The sequence below is a fragment of the Nelumbo lutea genome, chromosome 3, assembly GCF_056320005.1.
Source record: "Nelumbo lutea isolate HS-2025 chromosome 3, American lotus-T2T, whole genome shotgun sequence".
In the NCBI taxonomy this organism is placed as follows: Eukaryota; Viridiplantae; Streptophyta; class Magnoliopsida; order Proteales; family Nelumbonaceae; genus Nelumbo; species Nelumbo lutea.
In genome coordinates this window covers 16,611,480-16,629,265 of record NC_142686.1, presented here as the reverse complement: position 1 = coordinate 16,629,265, position 17,786 = coordinate 16,611,480, and the positions used below count along the sequence as shown (strand labels likewise).

General features: G+C 41.0%; 1 protein-coding gene across 2 annotated transcripts in view; it reads right to left on the bottom strand.

Moving 5' to 3' along the window:
* LOC148863217 (hyperosmolality-gated Ca2+ permeable channel 2.3-like) overlaps positions 1–17,786 on the bottom strand; it is a 108,115-nt gene that overhangs the window by 64,803 nt on the left and 25,526 nt on the right. For both annotated transcript variants that reach the window (XM_088974167.1, XM_088974168.1), the window contains one exon: positions 13,115–13,261. In XM_088974167.1, the coding sequence (XP_088830293.1) occupies positions 13,115–13,261 (147 nt within the window). The remainder of the gene's footprint in view (positions 1–13,114; positions 13,262–17,786) is intronic.

The window sequence follows — 17,786 nt, the reverse complement described above, 5'->3', positions numbered from 1 at the left end:
GGGTCGGTGATCCAAAACTGTGTGGGTGAAGAACCTGTGTAGGTCATGTGTGACCTGGTTCAGATGGAGAAATACATCAGCAGAATTGTAGATGCTATGTGTGGCTTAAACTAGCCCTTGTGAGGTCAGTTAGACCTGTAAATCTGTGACAGCAGATGCTGTGTTACTGTGACTGCAATCTGATTTTAAATCTTACAATGAGGGTGAAAGAATGGTAGGATCCATCTAATGGACGCCAAGAAGGGTGCGGAATGGGGGGCGAATTTCAAAAAAATTTCCTACCTTCTTCCAACTGGGAATCATATTCCCTAAATTTAGAATACTTTATTTAAGGATCCTACTTGAACCATAAACAAACCAGATCTGAACCAAAAGGAAACAGGAAGGATTATACCTGATCCGGAGAAATAATATCTCCCAAAGTTGGTGTTCACGCCCAAAGAAGTAACCAAGATCCGCTCCTGCTGAAGATGACACAGCTGTGGATGGAACAGAACCAGCAGGGTGTGTCCTACACACTGGATTCTTCACAAGAACCCTTTGGAAACCTTGAACACCGAATCATTTTGTCTATCTTGCAAGACTATTGTCAAGAACTGCTTTCTTGACTTCCTGTTGCTGTAAAGATCCAATCTTCCAACAGGTAGTGGCGGCGGCTGAAGGAGGAGGAGTCCAGGGACGAAGAGGGCAGAACTATCTCTTCTCTCTGGAGTCTATGAGAGATCAAATCTCAGATTGCAGGATGTGTTTCTTGCTTACTCAAACCCCCTTAGCTCGAAATCTGATATTTCTGCTAGGGTTTTCTCCTCTTTCTTCTTGATTAAGAAACCTCCCAATATTTTGGGAGTTATCCCAATCCAAATCAGTATTTGGATAGAGGTTAATCTTAATCCTATCTGCAGATTAAGTTAGTTAACTCCTGATCTTATCAGAAGGTTACCAGATTCAAATCTAATTTGAATTTGGTCTCTTAGAGTGGATAAGGTCAAACACCCAATCCTTTTACTAACACTAATCTCAGATTCGCCCTATGAACTGGTGATCATATCAGCCCAGTTCGAAATGGGCTTTTGGCCCATTAAGTGTTCAGTGTTTAACTAGTTTCCAACCTGCTGCCTAGTTGGGCTTCTTTGTATGGTGTGGGACCCAAGCATTGATCTACACACCAGCCACATGGGTTCGGCCCAGCCTTTATTACAAGGCCCAACCGAATTCACTGAAAGACTCAGTGACCCCCTTGAGCCCATCACATGGACCCTATGGGCCCAACACTTACATTAAGTGGTCCCTGGGCCAAGCCATCTTATAAAAACCCAGGGACTGTGGGCAGGTGCAAGATTAGCTCATCAGGTATTATCCTAAATGGTCTTACACTTAACCTCTCAGCCCTTAATGATCAAGCACCGCCCGACAAGAGAAGACCTCTCTCTCGGCTACAAGGAACAGTGCCGCACTCTCTACTCACATGGATCCCGGGAATTAAAACCTTTTGCAAATCTTTTGAAACCGTACATATACATATATATATCTTAATTTTGCAAAACAAAATTCCAACGATTGAAATCAACTGTCGGCAGTTTGGTTTCCATCAGAGAGAGTGCATTCCCGATCATTACCATTGTCCGACAAAGGGGCTGATCCTGTCACTATGACCACTCACTCAGATGAATTCTCAGACTGCCCCAACATGTCCAGGTTTTGACCCCCACTAAGGATCTCACTGATTTGACACATCAAAGACAGCCCGATCCGACACCTAGTGATGTGTCATAATCGAGTCTAGGGGTCAAGTGTAACTTTCCAGTTTTGCCCATCTGTCTCCAAGGTCTAAGGCAATACTGGAAATCTGGTCTGGTTCAAGGGTTCAAACAATCCCATACTGCATGTGCCTTGGGTCTTACCCTGATGGCCGAAACAAGCCATCCCAACACTTGGTGGCACACCAGTATCAGCCTTGGCAGGATAAATCTCCCCAGACTTATCCAATGGCTGTGAACATTTAAAACTAACACAAGTTTCTATAACTGTCCAGTTTTAGGGTCTTACACAGAATTATACCAAACAACATGAATCAAACATGCACTTTAATTTATTTCCACTGAATAACAAAAGTACATCAAATCCGATTGAAGCTAAGGGCATACAAGACTGTCTAACAGAGGGTTGTGTGTTTGTGAGTGTGTGGACTGCGAGAGAAGGGTTGTAGGTCTGAAACTTCTTCTAGCAGCCTTTGTTGTGGCCTCTGAAGACTTTGCAACCTCTGGAACTTCTTTCAACCAAGGAGGATTGAACAGTCCTGACTCTGATCTTTCCAACGACCATTACTCCCTTAGATGGCAGAAATTATTTGACATGGTCTAAGGAGATGTGGCTGTACATCACAGCCCAGGGTAAGGCAGGGTATACCAATGGAAAAGTGAAGGAACCTAAGACTGGTACTGCTGAATATGATAAGTGGGACCAGGAAAACTGCATGATTATGTCATGGCTTTTTACTACTATGCTATCATCAGCTAAGCAGAATTTTAGTGGACTGAGACAGCCAAGGAAATATGGGAACAAGCAATATCAACTTACTCCAAGCAGAGACACTATGCTAGAATCTATCAATTGCAAGCCAAGTCTGAAACATGTAAACAAGGGGACTTATCCACCTATCATTCTGCCCTCACATCTATCTGGGAAGAGTTAGATTACTATCAGAACATTGATTGGGAGAGTGAAAAGGATGCCAAAGCCTACAAACAATTAGTGTCACAGCAGCGGGTGTTTGCCTTTTTGTCAGGGATCAATCCCATGTATGAAGCCATTCGAGCTCAAATTTTGGGCAGCAAGGATCTCCCGTCTATCCAAGAGGTGTATGCACTGGTTCAATCCGAGGAAAGTAGAAAATCTGCCATGAATCCCCCCAAGGGGGAGACCATTGCTTTAGTCATAAGAGGTAATACCAATTCAGCAAGAAAGGGAGATGGCCAAAAAAGGGTTGATGATAAGGATAAACTATGGTGCACTCATTGTCAGAAATCCCAACACACACGGGAGACATGTTGGGAACTGCATGGAAAACCGAAGTGGGCACAAGACCTATGTTAAGATGTGCCGAATAGGGGTAGTTTAGTCTTCTTCTGTTTATTAAGTAACTTGCTTATGTGGCAGTGTTATTAGAGTTACTCTGCCCCACACTTAAGGGCATTTCTGTCTTTGTAAACATTATTAGAATCTAATATAGATTAAGGGGGTCGACTGGATGGGTTAACCATCAGATTTTCGACAGACCCTTCTTCTTCTTCTCTTCTTCTTCTTCTTCTTCTTCTTCTTCTTCTTCTTCTTCTTCTTCTTCTTCTTCTTCTCTTCCTGTTCGGACTACTGTAGCAATAGTCGAAACATGGTATCAGAGCCATGCTCCTGACCTAAGTCAGTTGGTAAAGCACCTCAGCATTGTTCGTGACTCTTCACCTTCGTTTCTGGTCAGTCGATGGAGAGAACTGGTTTTGCCCTAGGTCAGAAACATTACAGCTTGTCTCTCTGCTGCGCATAACCTTCTTCAACAAGGAAAGTGACTTTAGCAGTGAATGGTTGATTGATATTCTCAAAGGAAGGTCGGTTCTCTCTTCTTCTAGTGTTACTTATATTTCTGGGCAGAAACCCTACAAGAAGCTGTTGTACTGAGTAGAACCTAGAGAACTAGGTTCATTGTTGCCCTAGGAAGGGCTGTGTGTGCAGTAGCCGAATGGTGTAGGGCTGTTGTAAGTTATTGAATGGTGTGTGGGTGCAGTAGCCGAATGGTGTAGGGCTGCTGTAAGTTGTTGAATGGTGTTAAGGCTGCTGTAAGTGGCCGAGTGGTGTAAGGTAGAATGCAGTGACCTTGCCGAACTCCTTGTGGTTGTGTAATGCCCTCTTAATTGTGTTAAACAAGTCTGAACTGGGTGCAGCAGATTTGGCTGTGTTGTGGTGCTTGAGTGGTTGTAAGAGGGCCTCTACTTGTGATTAGTGAATGGTAAACTGATGCTTATGTGGGACGTGTGTGAAGTCAGCAGTAGTGTGAATATGAACAAGTGTGTGAAATCAGCAGTGGTGTTTAGAGGCTGCAATAGGTGCTGAAATATCAAACTGTGAACAACATCAATCAGCTTGTAGCTGAGAAGTAAAGTTAGAGACAACTGTGAAAGAGTACAATGGCAGCAATAGGAGATGGCTACAACGATCAGAAACCTAGTGTAGTAATTTCCTCCGACTACCTAGGGGTACAAATGACCTCAATTAAGCTAAATGGGGAGAACTATGTTCCATGGGCTAAATCAGTGGAAGTTTTCCTCAAGGCAAAGAAGAAAGTAAAGCATGTTAGAGATGAGAAGCCACCGGTTGACTCTCCAGGGTTTGATGATTGGGAACAAGAAGATGCTCAAATCATGACTTGGCTATGGAATAGTATGGAACCCAAAATCAGTGCCAACTTCATGTTCCTTGATACGGCTAAGGATATATGGGAGCATGCTAAGAAACTATATTCTAGACAAGATAACACAACAAGAGTATATCAGTTGCATCAGGAGTACTTTGATTTACAACAAGGAACCAAAACACTAGAAGAGTACTATGCCTACATGAAGAATATAAGGAATGAACTCAATGTCTATCATCCCCTTACTCCAGATATTCAAGTTCAGCAACAGCAAAGGGAGCAGCTAGATGTTACAAGATTTTTAGTGGGGCTGAAGTCGGAATATGAACCAGTTAGAGCTCAAATATTGGGGGCTCTACTCTTCCTACACTTGAGGAAGTATTCTCAAGACTTCGTAGAATCTCTTTGGGCCAGACAGAGAACCCCACACAGTATGATAGATCAGCACTTGTGACAGCTAGAGGTGGTGGACATAGTACAAGAGGGGGAGGTCATTCCAGAGGGGGTCGTGGCAATTCCATGATTGGTCGGGGTGGTCGTGACTCAGGGGGAGGCCGTGGCAGAGGAAAAAATAACTCTACAAGGAAGTGTACTCATTGTGGTAGGGATGGACACACAGTGAATTTCTATTATGACCTACATGGCCCTCCCTCTAAATGGGCTAATTATGTTGTAGCAGGCGAGATTGCTATTAGTGACAGTAAACTGGCAGACCTAACACCTCCCACATCTACATCTACTTCTGGGAGGGAGATGGTGAGTGTTCCACGTGATGAGTATGAACGGTTCCTTCAAGCTACTTCACAGCATACCACTGCCACATATGCCCAATCAGGCATCGCTTGCATGTCATCTAAAACTCCTTCCTGGATTATTGACTCTGGAGCCTCAGATCATATGACCGGGACTCCAGGTGTGTTCTCTTCTCTTTCTGAAACCTCCACATCACAAACTGTTACATTTGCCAATGGGTCCTCATCTCCCATTTGTGGTGTTGGTAATGTTGACTTGGCTTCTGTCCCCTTATCATCTGTTTTATACGTACCTAAGTTTCCATTCAATCTTATGTCTATTAGTAAAATAACCAAAGCTCTTAACTGTTCTATTACCTTCTTTCCTTCCACTTGTGTTTTTCAGGATCTCAAGACGGGGAAGAAGATTGGTGGGGGGCATGAAGCAGGTGGATTGTATTACCTTGACGGCGGTGGATCTTCAATTGCACTTCAGTCTTCCCTTACTCCTCTACAATGGCATTGCCAACTAGGACATCCATCTCTCAAGGTTCTCAAGATGTTGGTTCCATCATTGAGTCAGTTGTCAGTTTTACAATGTGAGTCATGTCAGTTTGGTAAACACCGTCGTGTGTCCTTCAGTCCAAGAGTTGAGAGTTGTATGTTGAGTCCTTTTTCTTTGGTTCATTCAGATGTTTGGAGTCCAATCAAAATAGAGTCTTATAATGGGTACAAGTATTTTGTCTCCTTTATTGATGATTGTTCAAGAATGACATGGATTTACTTAATGAAAGAAAGAAGTGAATTATTTTCCATTTTTCAAAAATTTCATGCTAAAATACGCACACAATTTGGTGTTCCAATCAAAGTTCTCCGTTCAGATAATGGTCGTGAATACTTTCTTACTGCATTTCAACAGTATTTAGAACAGCATGGTATTATTCATCAGACCTCGTGTGCTTTCACCCCTCAACAAAATGGGGTGGCTAAACGGAAGAATCGTCATCTTCTTGAAACTGCTCGGTCTATGCTTCACCACATGCATGTTGCTAAACGGTTTTGGAGTGATGATGTACTCACTGCATGTTTTCTCATTAATCGGATGCCCTCTTTTATTCTTCATGGTCGGTCCCCCTTCTCCATCTTGTTTCCCACTTTATCTCCGTTTCCATTAACTCCTCGTGTCTTTGGTCGTGTGTGCTTTGTTCATAATCTGAGTCCTGGAATAGACAAGCTAAATGCACGCTCAATTAAATGTGTCTTCCTTGGCTACTCTCGGACTCAAAAAGGGTACAAGTGTTATAATCCCATGGCCCGAAAGTGCTATGTCTGCCCTGATGTCACCTTTTTTGAGTCTGTCCCCTTCTTCTCCAGTCATGAAGCACCCTTGTCCTCACCCTTACCTCCTCTTCCTCTCCCTGTCAATGATTCAGTTCCAGAGGTTGTTGTTGGAGTAGACTCATCTCCTCATCCAGTGCAGGTCACCACTGAACGACCACCGATCTGACAAGTGTATACACGTCGAACGACACCGGCTCCTCCTCCTGCTTCTACCTCATCTGCAGATCCTCTCATGGCTCCTATTGCTGAACCTTCAGATCTTGACCTACCCATTGCCTTACGGAAAGGTAAACGTAGTTCTACACTCCATCCCATTTCCAATTTTGTTTCATTATCCTGTCTTTCTGCCTCACATCACTAGTTTGTTTCACTTTTGTCTTCTATTTCCCTACATAACAATGTTCAAGAAGCTCTTAGTTCACCTGGATGGCGGCAGGCAATGGAGGAGGAACTTTCTGCTCTTCAACATACTCAAACGTGGGAACTTGCTACTCTCCCACCTGGGAAGCATGCTGTGGGCTGTATATGGGTGTATACTGTGAAATACTTGCCAGATGGTAGTGTGGAGTGTCTGAAGGCCAGACTTGTTGCTAAAGGTTACTCACAGGTGTATGGTGTGGACTACATGGAAACATTCTCTCCGGTGGCTAAAATTGGTTCCGTTCGTGTCCTAATTTCCTTGGCAGTTATGTATGATTGGCCCCTCCTTCAACTTGACATAAAGAATGCCTTCCTCCATGGTGATCTAGTGAAGGAGGTATATATGGAGCAACCACCTGGGTTTGTTGCTCAGGGGGAGGGTGGTAAGGTGTGCAGGCTGAAGAAAGCAATTTATGGGTTGAAGCAATCTCCACGTGCTTGGTTTGGGAAGTTCAGCGAAGTGGTGAAGAGTTTTGGAATGAAGCAATGCCAAGTTGATCACTCAGTGTTCAGTTATGACTCAGAAGCTGGGAAGATTTTATTAGTGGTCTATGTGGATGATATTGTCATCACTGGTAGTGATAAATTGGGGATTGGCAAACTAAAGGTATTTCTGCAAAATCATTTTCAAACAAAGGACCTTGGAACATTAAAGTATTTCTTGGGAATAGAGGTTGCCAGGTCAAAACAAGGTGTGAATCTGTGCCAAAGAAAATATGTTCTTGATCTATTGGAAGAAACAGGACTGTTAGGTGCAAAACCGGCTGAGACCCCTATGGAACCAAATGTTAAGTTGAGTAGTGATACAGGAGAAGTATTTGAAGATCCTGGAAGGTATAGACGACTAGTGGGAAAGCTGAATTATCTGACTATCACGAGACCCGACATCTCCTTTGCAGTCAGTGTGGTGAGCCAATTCATGCAGAACCCTCGTATACCTCACTGGGATGCAGTCCTTAGAATTGTGAGGTATCTGAAAGGAGCTCCAGGCCGTGGGCTATTGTATAAACCAGGAGGAAAACTTGAAGTAGTTGGGTATACAGATGCAGACTGGGCAGGCTCAGTGAGTGACAGAAGATCTAATACAGGAAATCTTGTGACATGGAAGAGTAAAAAGCAGACGGTTGTAGCCAGAAGCAGTGCTGAAGCCAAATATAGGGCCATGGCTCACACTACCTATGAATTAGTGTGGCTGAGGAATCTCCTACAAGAAATTGGGTTTCACATGGATAAACCTATCTTTCATGAGAGTACAAAGCACATAGAGGTTGATTGCCACTTTGTGAGAGAGAAGGTTCTTGCCAGAGAGATAAATACAGAACATGTGGGCTCCAATGACCAGTGGGCAGATTTGTTTACAAAAGCTCTAAGCTCAGGGAAAGTGAACTATCTATGTAACAAGCTGGGATTATATGACATATATTCTCCAGCTTGAGGGGGAGTGTTAAGATGTGCCGAATAGGGGTAGTTTAGTCTTCTTCTGTTTATTAAGTAACTTGCTTATGTGGCAGTGTTATTAGATTTACTCTGCCCCACACTTAAGTAAGGGCATTTCTGTCTTTGTAAACATTATTAGAATCTAATATAGATTAAGGGGGTCGACTGGATGGGTTAACCATCAGATTTTCGACAGACCCTTCTTCTTCTCTTCTTCTTCTTCTTCTTCTTCTTCTCCTCTTCCTGTTCGGACTACTGTAGCAACAGCCGAAACAACCTAAATAAGAAATCAGAACAAGAACAAAACAAGAAACCAAATCAGAAGAAGTTCACCTTGGCTAACTTGGCCTCTCATGAGTCGTAGAGTAGAACTATTGTAAGCTCTCAAGATTGCCCCCTAGTTCTGATCTTAAGGAAAATATTATCAATGCCTTTCATGACCATTTGGAGCAATATGGTAGGGCTCTCACACAAGCAAATTCTGGACCCACTCTTTCAACCTCTTTTGCTTCTTCCTCAGGTAACTTAGCTTCTGCTTTCCACGTTCTATTGATACTTCCAAATCTCCATGGGTTATTGATTCTGGTGCTTCCAATCACATGACTGGTAAGTCAACCTTTTTCCAATCATACACCTTCTTTTTGGAAAAGATAAAGTGAGGTTAGCTGATAGATCCTTCTCCTCCATTGCTAGTCGAGGATCTATATCTTTACCATTTGGCTTACCTCTATCAAATGTTTTACATGTTCCAAATCTGCCTATTAATTTGCTATCTATTAGCATCATTACACTCTTTGAACTGCTCAATAACATTTTTTTCCTCAATCTTGTGTCTTTCAAGATTTGGCCTCTGGGAGGACGATTGGTAAAGGGAACATGGTGAATGGTCTCTATGTGCTGGAGAATAAAGTTGGTCTTGCAACCTCATGGCCTTTGAGTCAGTCAAATAAGAATCAGGTTACTTTGTGGCACAATCGTTTGGGTCATATGTCCTTTGAGTCTTTGAAGTACTTATTTCTAGAATTGTTCAAGTCTATGTCAGTTAATGATTTTCAATGTCAAGTGCGTCAGCTAAGCAAGCATTGTAGAACTTCATTTCCTTTACGTAATAAAAAATCAGATGTTTCTTTTTCCATTATGTATTCTGATGTTTGGGAACCTGTAAATATTCCAACAGAGAATGGATACAAATACTTCATATCTTTCATTGATGACTTCTTTCGATATACGTGGGTGTACCCTATGCATTCTCGAAAATAAGTTCCTAAACTTGTGAAAGCCTTCCAACGTATGGTATACACACAATTTTAGACAGAGATTCAAATTTTCCAATTAGACAATGAAAGGGTATTTTTTTCATGGTGACCTCACATAATTTTTTGAAATTGTGGCTCTCTTCATCGTAGCTCTTGTGCTAGAACCCCTCAACAGAATGGGATTGCAGAGAGAAAGAATCGTCATCTTCTAGAGGTTTCTCTAGGGTTGTTGATACACATGAATGTTCCCAAAAGGTTTTGAGTGGATGTTGTTAAGACTACGGCTTATCTTATCAATTGGATGCCATCTCACCTCTTGGAGTACAAGTCCCCTCATCAGCTCATCTTCCCTACAGCTCCATTGTTTCCTATCCCTATGTGTATCTTTGGGTGTAAGTGTTATGTCCATGATTTGTCTCCTATCCGTGGTAAGCTAGATCCCAAAGCCATTGTTTGTGTTTTCCTTGGCTACCCCCTTTCCCAAAAGGCTTATTGTTGATTTGACCCCATTTCCAAAAAGTACTTTGTATCCATGGATGTTTCTTTCTTTGAAGATGTGCCTTTCTTTCCTGCTTCTCCTCAGGGGGAGAGTCCAAGTGATGAGAAATAGAGACAGGTTTTGTTGCCTTCTCCTCCTAACCCTCCTTCATTTCAATCTTTCGTAAACAACGGTACAAAAGTCAAGGCCGGAGTCAACAAGGTTCAATAGACACAGAACGTCTTAAAGTTGTGCAACCTATGCCATCGAACTCTCACGAGTTGAATCCATCACCGCATCCAAGTACTATTGTTCTAGTTAATATTCTTGAACCCATTGATATTGATGCTTCTAATTGTGATCTGGATCTTCCTATTGCTAAGGGGAAGGGTGTCAAATCATGCACCACACACCACCCAATGGCTCATTCCTTATCCTATGAGAATGTTTCACCCTCTTTCCATGCTTTCCTCTCTGCTATTGACAGTGTTTCCCTTCCTAAGAGTGTTATAGAAGCTTTACTTGTTCCTGAGTGGACAGATGCAATGGAGGAGATCAATGCCCTTCACAAAAATGGCACTTGGGAGTTGGTAGATCTTCCTGAGGGAAAGGAACCTATGGGGTGCAAATGGGTATTCTTTGTGAAACATAAGGCAGATGGCATAGAGGAGAGGTACAAGGCCCGGCTAGTTGCAAAAGGTTTTTCACAGGTTTATGGAGTTGATTATGCGGAAACCTTTGCACCTGTAGCAAAAATGAATTCTATTCGAGTTCTCCTTTCTTTAGCAGCAAATCTAGATTGGGAGCTTCATCAATTGGACATTAAAAATGCCTTTTTGAATGGTAACTTAGAAGAAGTGTATATGACCCAACCTCCAGGTTTTTGTGCTAAGGGAAATGAGCATAAAGTCTACAGACTGAAGAAATCTTTGTATGACTTAAAACAGTCTCCAAGGGCCTGGTTCAATAGGTTCCACAAGGCAGTTCAACATATGGGCTTTAAGCAGTGCCAGTTTGATCACACACTATGAAGAGAGAACAAGGAAGAATGGAAGCTTTAATTGTGTATGTTGATGACATTATTATCACCGGTGATTGGGACTCAGAGATACAAAGATTGAAGAGATTCTTGGCCACTTAGCTTGAAAGGAAGGGTTTAGGGCCTTTATGTTATTTCCTTGGAATTGAAGTTGCCCGCTCTAGTCAAGGTATCTTCATCTCCTAGAGGAAATATATTCTAGATCTCTTGAAAGATACAGGGAAGCTTGGAGCAAAACCTACTGTCACTCCTATAGATGTAAACCACAGGTTTAGGGATTGCAGTGATGAGCCCATTGTAGACACAAAGCAGTATTAAAGATTGGTGGGCAAACTTCTCTACCTATCTATGAAAGACCTAACATTGTGTATGCAGTGGGAGTCTTTAGTCAGTTTATACATGCTCCCAGGGCCATACACTTAGAAGCAGCATATAGAATTCTTAGATATTTGAAGAAATTCCTTGGGACAGGGCTCCTATTTGGAAAACATAGGCATATGAGAGTTAAGGTTTACACTGATGCAAATTGGGCTGATTCTGTGGATGACAGAAAATCCACTAATGGCTATTGTGCCTTTGTTGGGGGAAATCTTGTTACTTGGATGAGAAAGAAACAAAGTGTGGTGGCCAGATCAAGTGCAGAAGCTGAATACAAGGCCATGTCTTATGGTGTGGCATACTTCTATGGATAAGAATCTCTTGGGTGAATTGGGCTTTCCTCTCAATAACCCTATGTCACTCTATTGTGACAATAAAGCTGGCATCAGCATTGCAACCAATCCTGTTCTCCATGATAGAACTAAACATATAGAGATTGACAAACACTTCATCAGGGAAAAATTGGAAAAATAAGAAGTTTGCACTCCCTACATCAGCTCTGAGGAACAACTTGCAGACATCCTTACCAAAGGATTAAACTCCATGCGGCACTATAATCTTTGTGACAAATTGGGGATGATTAATATCTATGCCCCAACTTGAGGGGGAGTGATGTAATCTTAGTTATGTGCTGCAAGGGCACTTTTGTCTTATCATGTTTTATTTTTTTATATTGTCACCCTAACATATAAATACAAAGACTGGCGCTGCTAGCCATACTTTTTTTGGTCTCCAATCTTTTCTTCTCTTCTCTCTTCTTCTTCTTCTTCTTCTTCTTCTTCTCCTCTCTTCTCTACTTCACTCCTGATTGAAATCAAAGTTAAATGGCTAACAAGCAATATGACAGTTAGTATTCCATGGGTGGGCAGATCAGCAAATGCTTTGGCTGATTTACTTCTAAACAAGGGGCTTCTCGGTATTGCGCTACTTTGTAATTTATGTCCTAGTTCGAGAAGCTGTGATCAATCTTAAAGGAGAGGTCACATCTCGTGCCTCTCCTTGGGTTGCTTGTAACTCCTTAATCTTCTGATTAATAAAATTCTTTACTCGTTCATAAAAAAAAATAAATAAACAAACACAACAAACCATGACTAGGTAAATCAAACTCTTAGAATGGAGTTCAAATCAGCCCCCCACAACGTCCCACAGTACATCCCCACCGTGTATTGGGAACATCTCCCGGTGATAATACCTAGAATGAAGATGTCATCATCGGGAGATATTCCTAATACATGCGGGGATGTGTTGTGGAACGTTGTGGGGGCAGTTTTGTGGGGGGCTGATTTGGTCTCCTTGGAATGGATCCCACAAACAACATAAAATGACCAAAATAATCCTACTGTCTAAAATATAAAACATAAAAAATGTGAAAATTTCTATATTTGACAACTTCCAGCATTAACATCATATACACGATAACTTATTATAAGCTTCTTTTCACCTTCATAGTTTCTAGTACAAAAACACTTTATAGGTAGAAAGAGTTGGAAATAGCTTGGACAAGAGCATATTAAATATTACATAAGCATGTCCATTAAGATAAATGAAAGGAATCAGATCCAAGAATTAAGCATGTCTACTAATAAGTGCAGGGCTACACCATCAGGAAAGGAATCGGTTTAAGTTAATCACCTTTTTGAGCCATTATTTACATTTGAAATGCTGAATATGTCCAAAGATTTATTTGGCAAATCAGAAAAATCTAGTTGATTCCCCACATAGTTCACCGGAAGAAGAATGAATATTCCAACGATCCCAGCGAAGGAAAATACTCTTAAACTACAAAGAATAAATATGAATCTCATAGTACCAAATCATCTCTTTTAGAACAGAAAAAATACCATATAATTCTGGAAAAGAAATAAGACATTAAAATCATATTAGTAGGTTAAATATTTTTTTTACCTGATACTAGGTTGATGTTTAAACGGTATAATATCAAAAATGGAATTCCAGTACACGTGTTAATATTGCAATTAAGAGAAAATTTCTACAAAAGATTAAAATGTCAAACAAAATTTCTTCTAATCCAGATTAATTTCTAACTTCATGTATGGGACCTCCAAGACATCTAAATACCATATCAACATACCCAGAAAGCAGATAACAATTACAAAATGTTAGATGTATCTCAATGCTGCCCTGGGTTGATGATACCTCTACCTTACCCATGTTGTAGGCTTCTGACTCATTTGAACACAGAAAAAAAAAAAAGATTTTTCAACTTCTAACTAGATATGCTTTTCCATATGAACCTATGATACTGCATACCTGAACATGCGTACCATACCCATGTCAAGATGATATAATATTGATGCCAGAACTGAATATTATAGGGATACTTCTAGAGACAAAGCTCATTATTTTCATAATTTATTCTTAGATATGAATATGGTTCCTGATCAGGTCAACTGGAACTCTGTAGACACCTCAGCCTTTTTTTTTTTTTGCCACATGGAAGAACTTTAAAGCCAGACATCCATCAGATAAGGAACCCCCTAGATTGGACATGAGTTAAATCCCTAATCCATATTAGCCCACATAGCGAATGCTTTAGTTAGGATTCATTCAATGGTGTCCTAATTCCTGAAACATAGAACTGGTGGCAAATTATGACCCCGGATCCCATGAAGGAAAAAACTCTGTGCACACTCTGAAAGAACAGGCATCCAGATGCACATTGGGAACATCTCCCCATGAATTTAACATACATGTACGGGAGATATTCCTGATGTGTTATTGGATTCCGTGTGGCAGAGTTTTGTTTTCAGGAGATCAAGGACCATCCCTACATCAAGACACTCAGTAAATAAATTGCATACCTTGAATCTAAAAGGTAAATAACTAAGTTTTCAATGGATAATAGCATTGTGCCATTGGAGTGTCATATCATCTATGTCCCCTTCAGAATGTGCATTGAGACACCAATTTCACTGCTCTTATTTAGGGAATGTCTCATGTTTATTTCAGAAGCTCAAGGTCTCAGACAAGGATTCCCCCTCCTCTTCATGCATTATAGAGACTTTTAGCAGGATGACCACCAAGGGTGCAGACAGTCGTTTGGTTTCACTGATGGATTTGGAGTGGGACATCTTGTCCAAAATTTTCATTACAATTCAATGACAACAGACTATTTTTTTTCTGGTGATTCACAAGATCAGTTTTTATATTCATGTTGTATATTTTGATGATTTGAAACAATTTCACACCCACATAAATCTCCTCAAAAACGAGATATAGGTTATAGGAGAAATAAGCAACACTAATGGCTGCACTGGGTTGTGATGTTGGGAAACTTCCATCCAAATACTTGGGCGTTCTTACTGTTCCTGGTGCAAGGTGTATTTATCAGAAACTATATGGGACCTTATAGAAAGGAAGCCAAACTGGAAATGTGGAAATGAGATACATATTCAAAGGAAGTAACTTCACCATTACAAGAGAGCTTTGGTCAATCTTTCCTCATTCTTTTTTCTCATTCCAGTCAAAAGTTTCCCACCATATGGAGAAACTTCAACTATACTTCCTTGCAAATGCTGGAAGGACTAATTCAAATATCATTTGGTAGAATAAAAAACCACAGTTCCCCTTTTGTAGATGGTGGATTGGGATTGAGGCACTTGCAGAAAGTGAACATGTTTTTTTTAGGAAAATGGTAGGACAGATTTGATGAACAACTGAACTCACCTTGGAAGCAACTTAGTTTTACAAAATATGGTTCTAGAGACTTGGATTGGAAACCCATGGTGAGTACAATGTATTATTGTGTTTTTGGGAGAGATATTGAAAAACTCTAACACCTCTTTCATAAAAGGAGTCAAATATGAAGTGGGAGATAGCTCCCTTGTGCATATCTAGAGGAACATTTGTGTGACCAGAGACCATTAATGGAGCTCCACCCAACATGAGCACTTTTCTGAAACCGAACCAGTCCTACTAGTTTTTACATTTCTCTGAACCAAAACCAAACCGGTACCACTGGTTGACCGGTTTCAGTTCTTTGGTTGAATGGTCATAATTGCTGAATGTAATATCATTAAAACAAAATCTATAATCAGTAATTTTTACTCAAAAAGTTTTGAAACAATTCTGTAATCTATAAAATTTAAATTTTTATTTCAAACATTTTGAAATAATCTATAATATATTCAGAACAAATGAAAACCTATGGTCAAGAAGAAAACGGTACATGAGAGCTCTATGGTCAAGAAGAAAACCTAAGCAAGAAAAGAATAATGACAGCGAGAAAAGAACAGCGACGTCGACTTGGTTGTTGCAGAGAGTGAGAGTTGAGAGAGGAGAGAACAGCAGCAACTTGACAAATGGCAAGGTGAGTTAGGCGACAGCAAGAGAAGAGAAGTGAGAAGAAAATGTCGACTGTTCAAGTGTCAAGTGAGGGTTTAGGATTTTAGGGCTGGCCGACTGGGGGTTTGAGGAACAGATTTCCTCATTCACCCCTAAGAAATTTTATCTATTCCATTAATGTATAAAAGTATATAATATAAAATATATAAAATATATTTATATTTATAAATATATCAGACTCGATTTTTTATCAGATGGGGGTGAATCCGAGTTTGATCCGATTTTTAACCGGATTCTACTTCTGCCATCCAAATCCAATCTGATATGACATTTACCTCATCCAAATCTGAGATTATCAGATCGGGTTGCGGGTTTACGGGTATCATTGACAGGCCTAGGGAGTGGGGTATGATAAAACTCAGATTAGATGTTCATATATGTTCAGATCAGAAGAAAGAGAAGGAAAAGAGAGAGAAGGAGAAGGAGAAAAGTCACAGCCGAACTAGCAAGTAAAATCTCAAAACCTCTAGTCGACCCTTCTTTTATTTATACTCTTCTAAGATATACAAGGATTACCATCGTGCCCTCACTTAAGTGAGAGCCACATCAGCAGAGCAGTACATATATAACTAAACATAAAAGGACGGTACTACCCTTCTACAGCCGACTCTAATACTCCCCCTCAAGCTGGTGAGTATACGTCATATAGTCCCATCTTGTTACATATGTAGTCCACTCTTCCCCGATTCAACCCTTTGGTAAACAGGTCTGCCCATTGATTTCCTATGTTCACATATGCTGTACTTATCACTCCACTAAGCACCTTCTCACGTACAAAGTGGCAACCCACTTCTGTGTTTCGTCCTTTCATGAAACATTGGACTAGAGGAGATATGAACTACAGCTTGGTTATCACAGTATAGCTTCATAGGAGTGTCAATCGAGTATCCCATCTCCTCTAGTAGATGCTTCAACAGTTCGCATGTTGTGTGAGCCGTAGCCCTATATCCAGCCTATGCACTGCTTCTTGCTACCACTGTCTGCTTCTTACTCTTCCATGTCACTAAGTTCCCACCAAGAAAAGTGCAATACCCTGTAGTGGACCTTCTGTCAGATATGGACCCGGCCCAATCAGCATTTGTGTATCCCTCTATCTCAAGACTTCCTCCACTCTTATACAACAAACCACGACTTGGAGCACCCTTCAAATACCTCGCAATCCTTAGGACAACCTCCCAGTGTGGGATTCTTGAATTCTGCATAAATTGACTCACTACACTGACCGCAAATGAGATATCAGGTCGAGTGATGGTTAGGTAATGAAGCTTACCCACCAGCCTTCTATACCTTCCCGGATCCTTAAACTCCTCACCTATATCACTACCCAATCTAGCATTCAATTCCATGGTGTTCCAGTTGGTCTGGCACCCAACAACCCTGTTTCCTCTAGCAAATCAAGAACATATTTCCTCTGGCACAAATTAATACCACTCTTGGACCTTGCAACCTCTATCCCTAGGAAGTATCTTAATTTGCCAAGATCCTTTGTTTGGAAGTGATCATGCAAGTAAGTCTTCAACCTGTAAATTCATGGTCTGTCACTGCCTGTGATAACAATGTCATCTACATATACCACCAAGAGAATCTTCCTAGCATTTGATTCATAGTTGAATATGGAATGGTCAACCTGACACTGTTTCATTCCAAACTTCTTCACCACTTTACTAAACCTCCCAAACCATGCATGGGGAGATTGTTTAAGTCCATAAATAGCCTTCTTAAGTCTACAAACCTTCTCACCCTCCCCATGAGCAACAAACCCCGGTGGTTGCTCCATGTACACCTCCTCAAGAAGATCACCATGTAAAAAGGCATTCTTGATGTCAAGTTGAAACAAGGGCCAATCAAACATAGCAGCAGGAGAAATCAGAACATGAACTGACCCAATTTTGGCAACCAAAGAGAAGGTGTCTGTGTAATCAATTCCATACTATTGTGA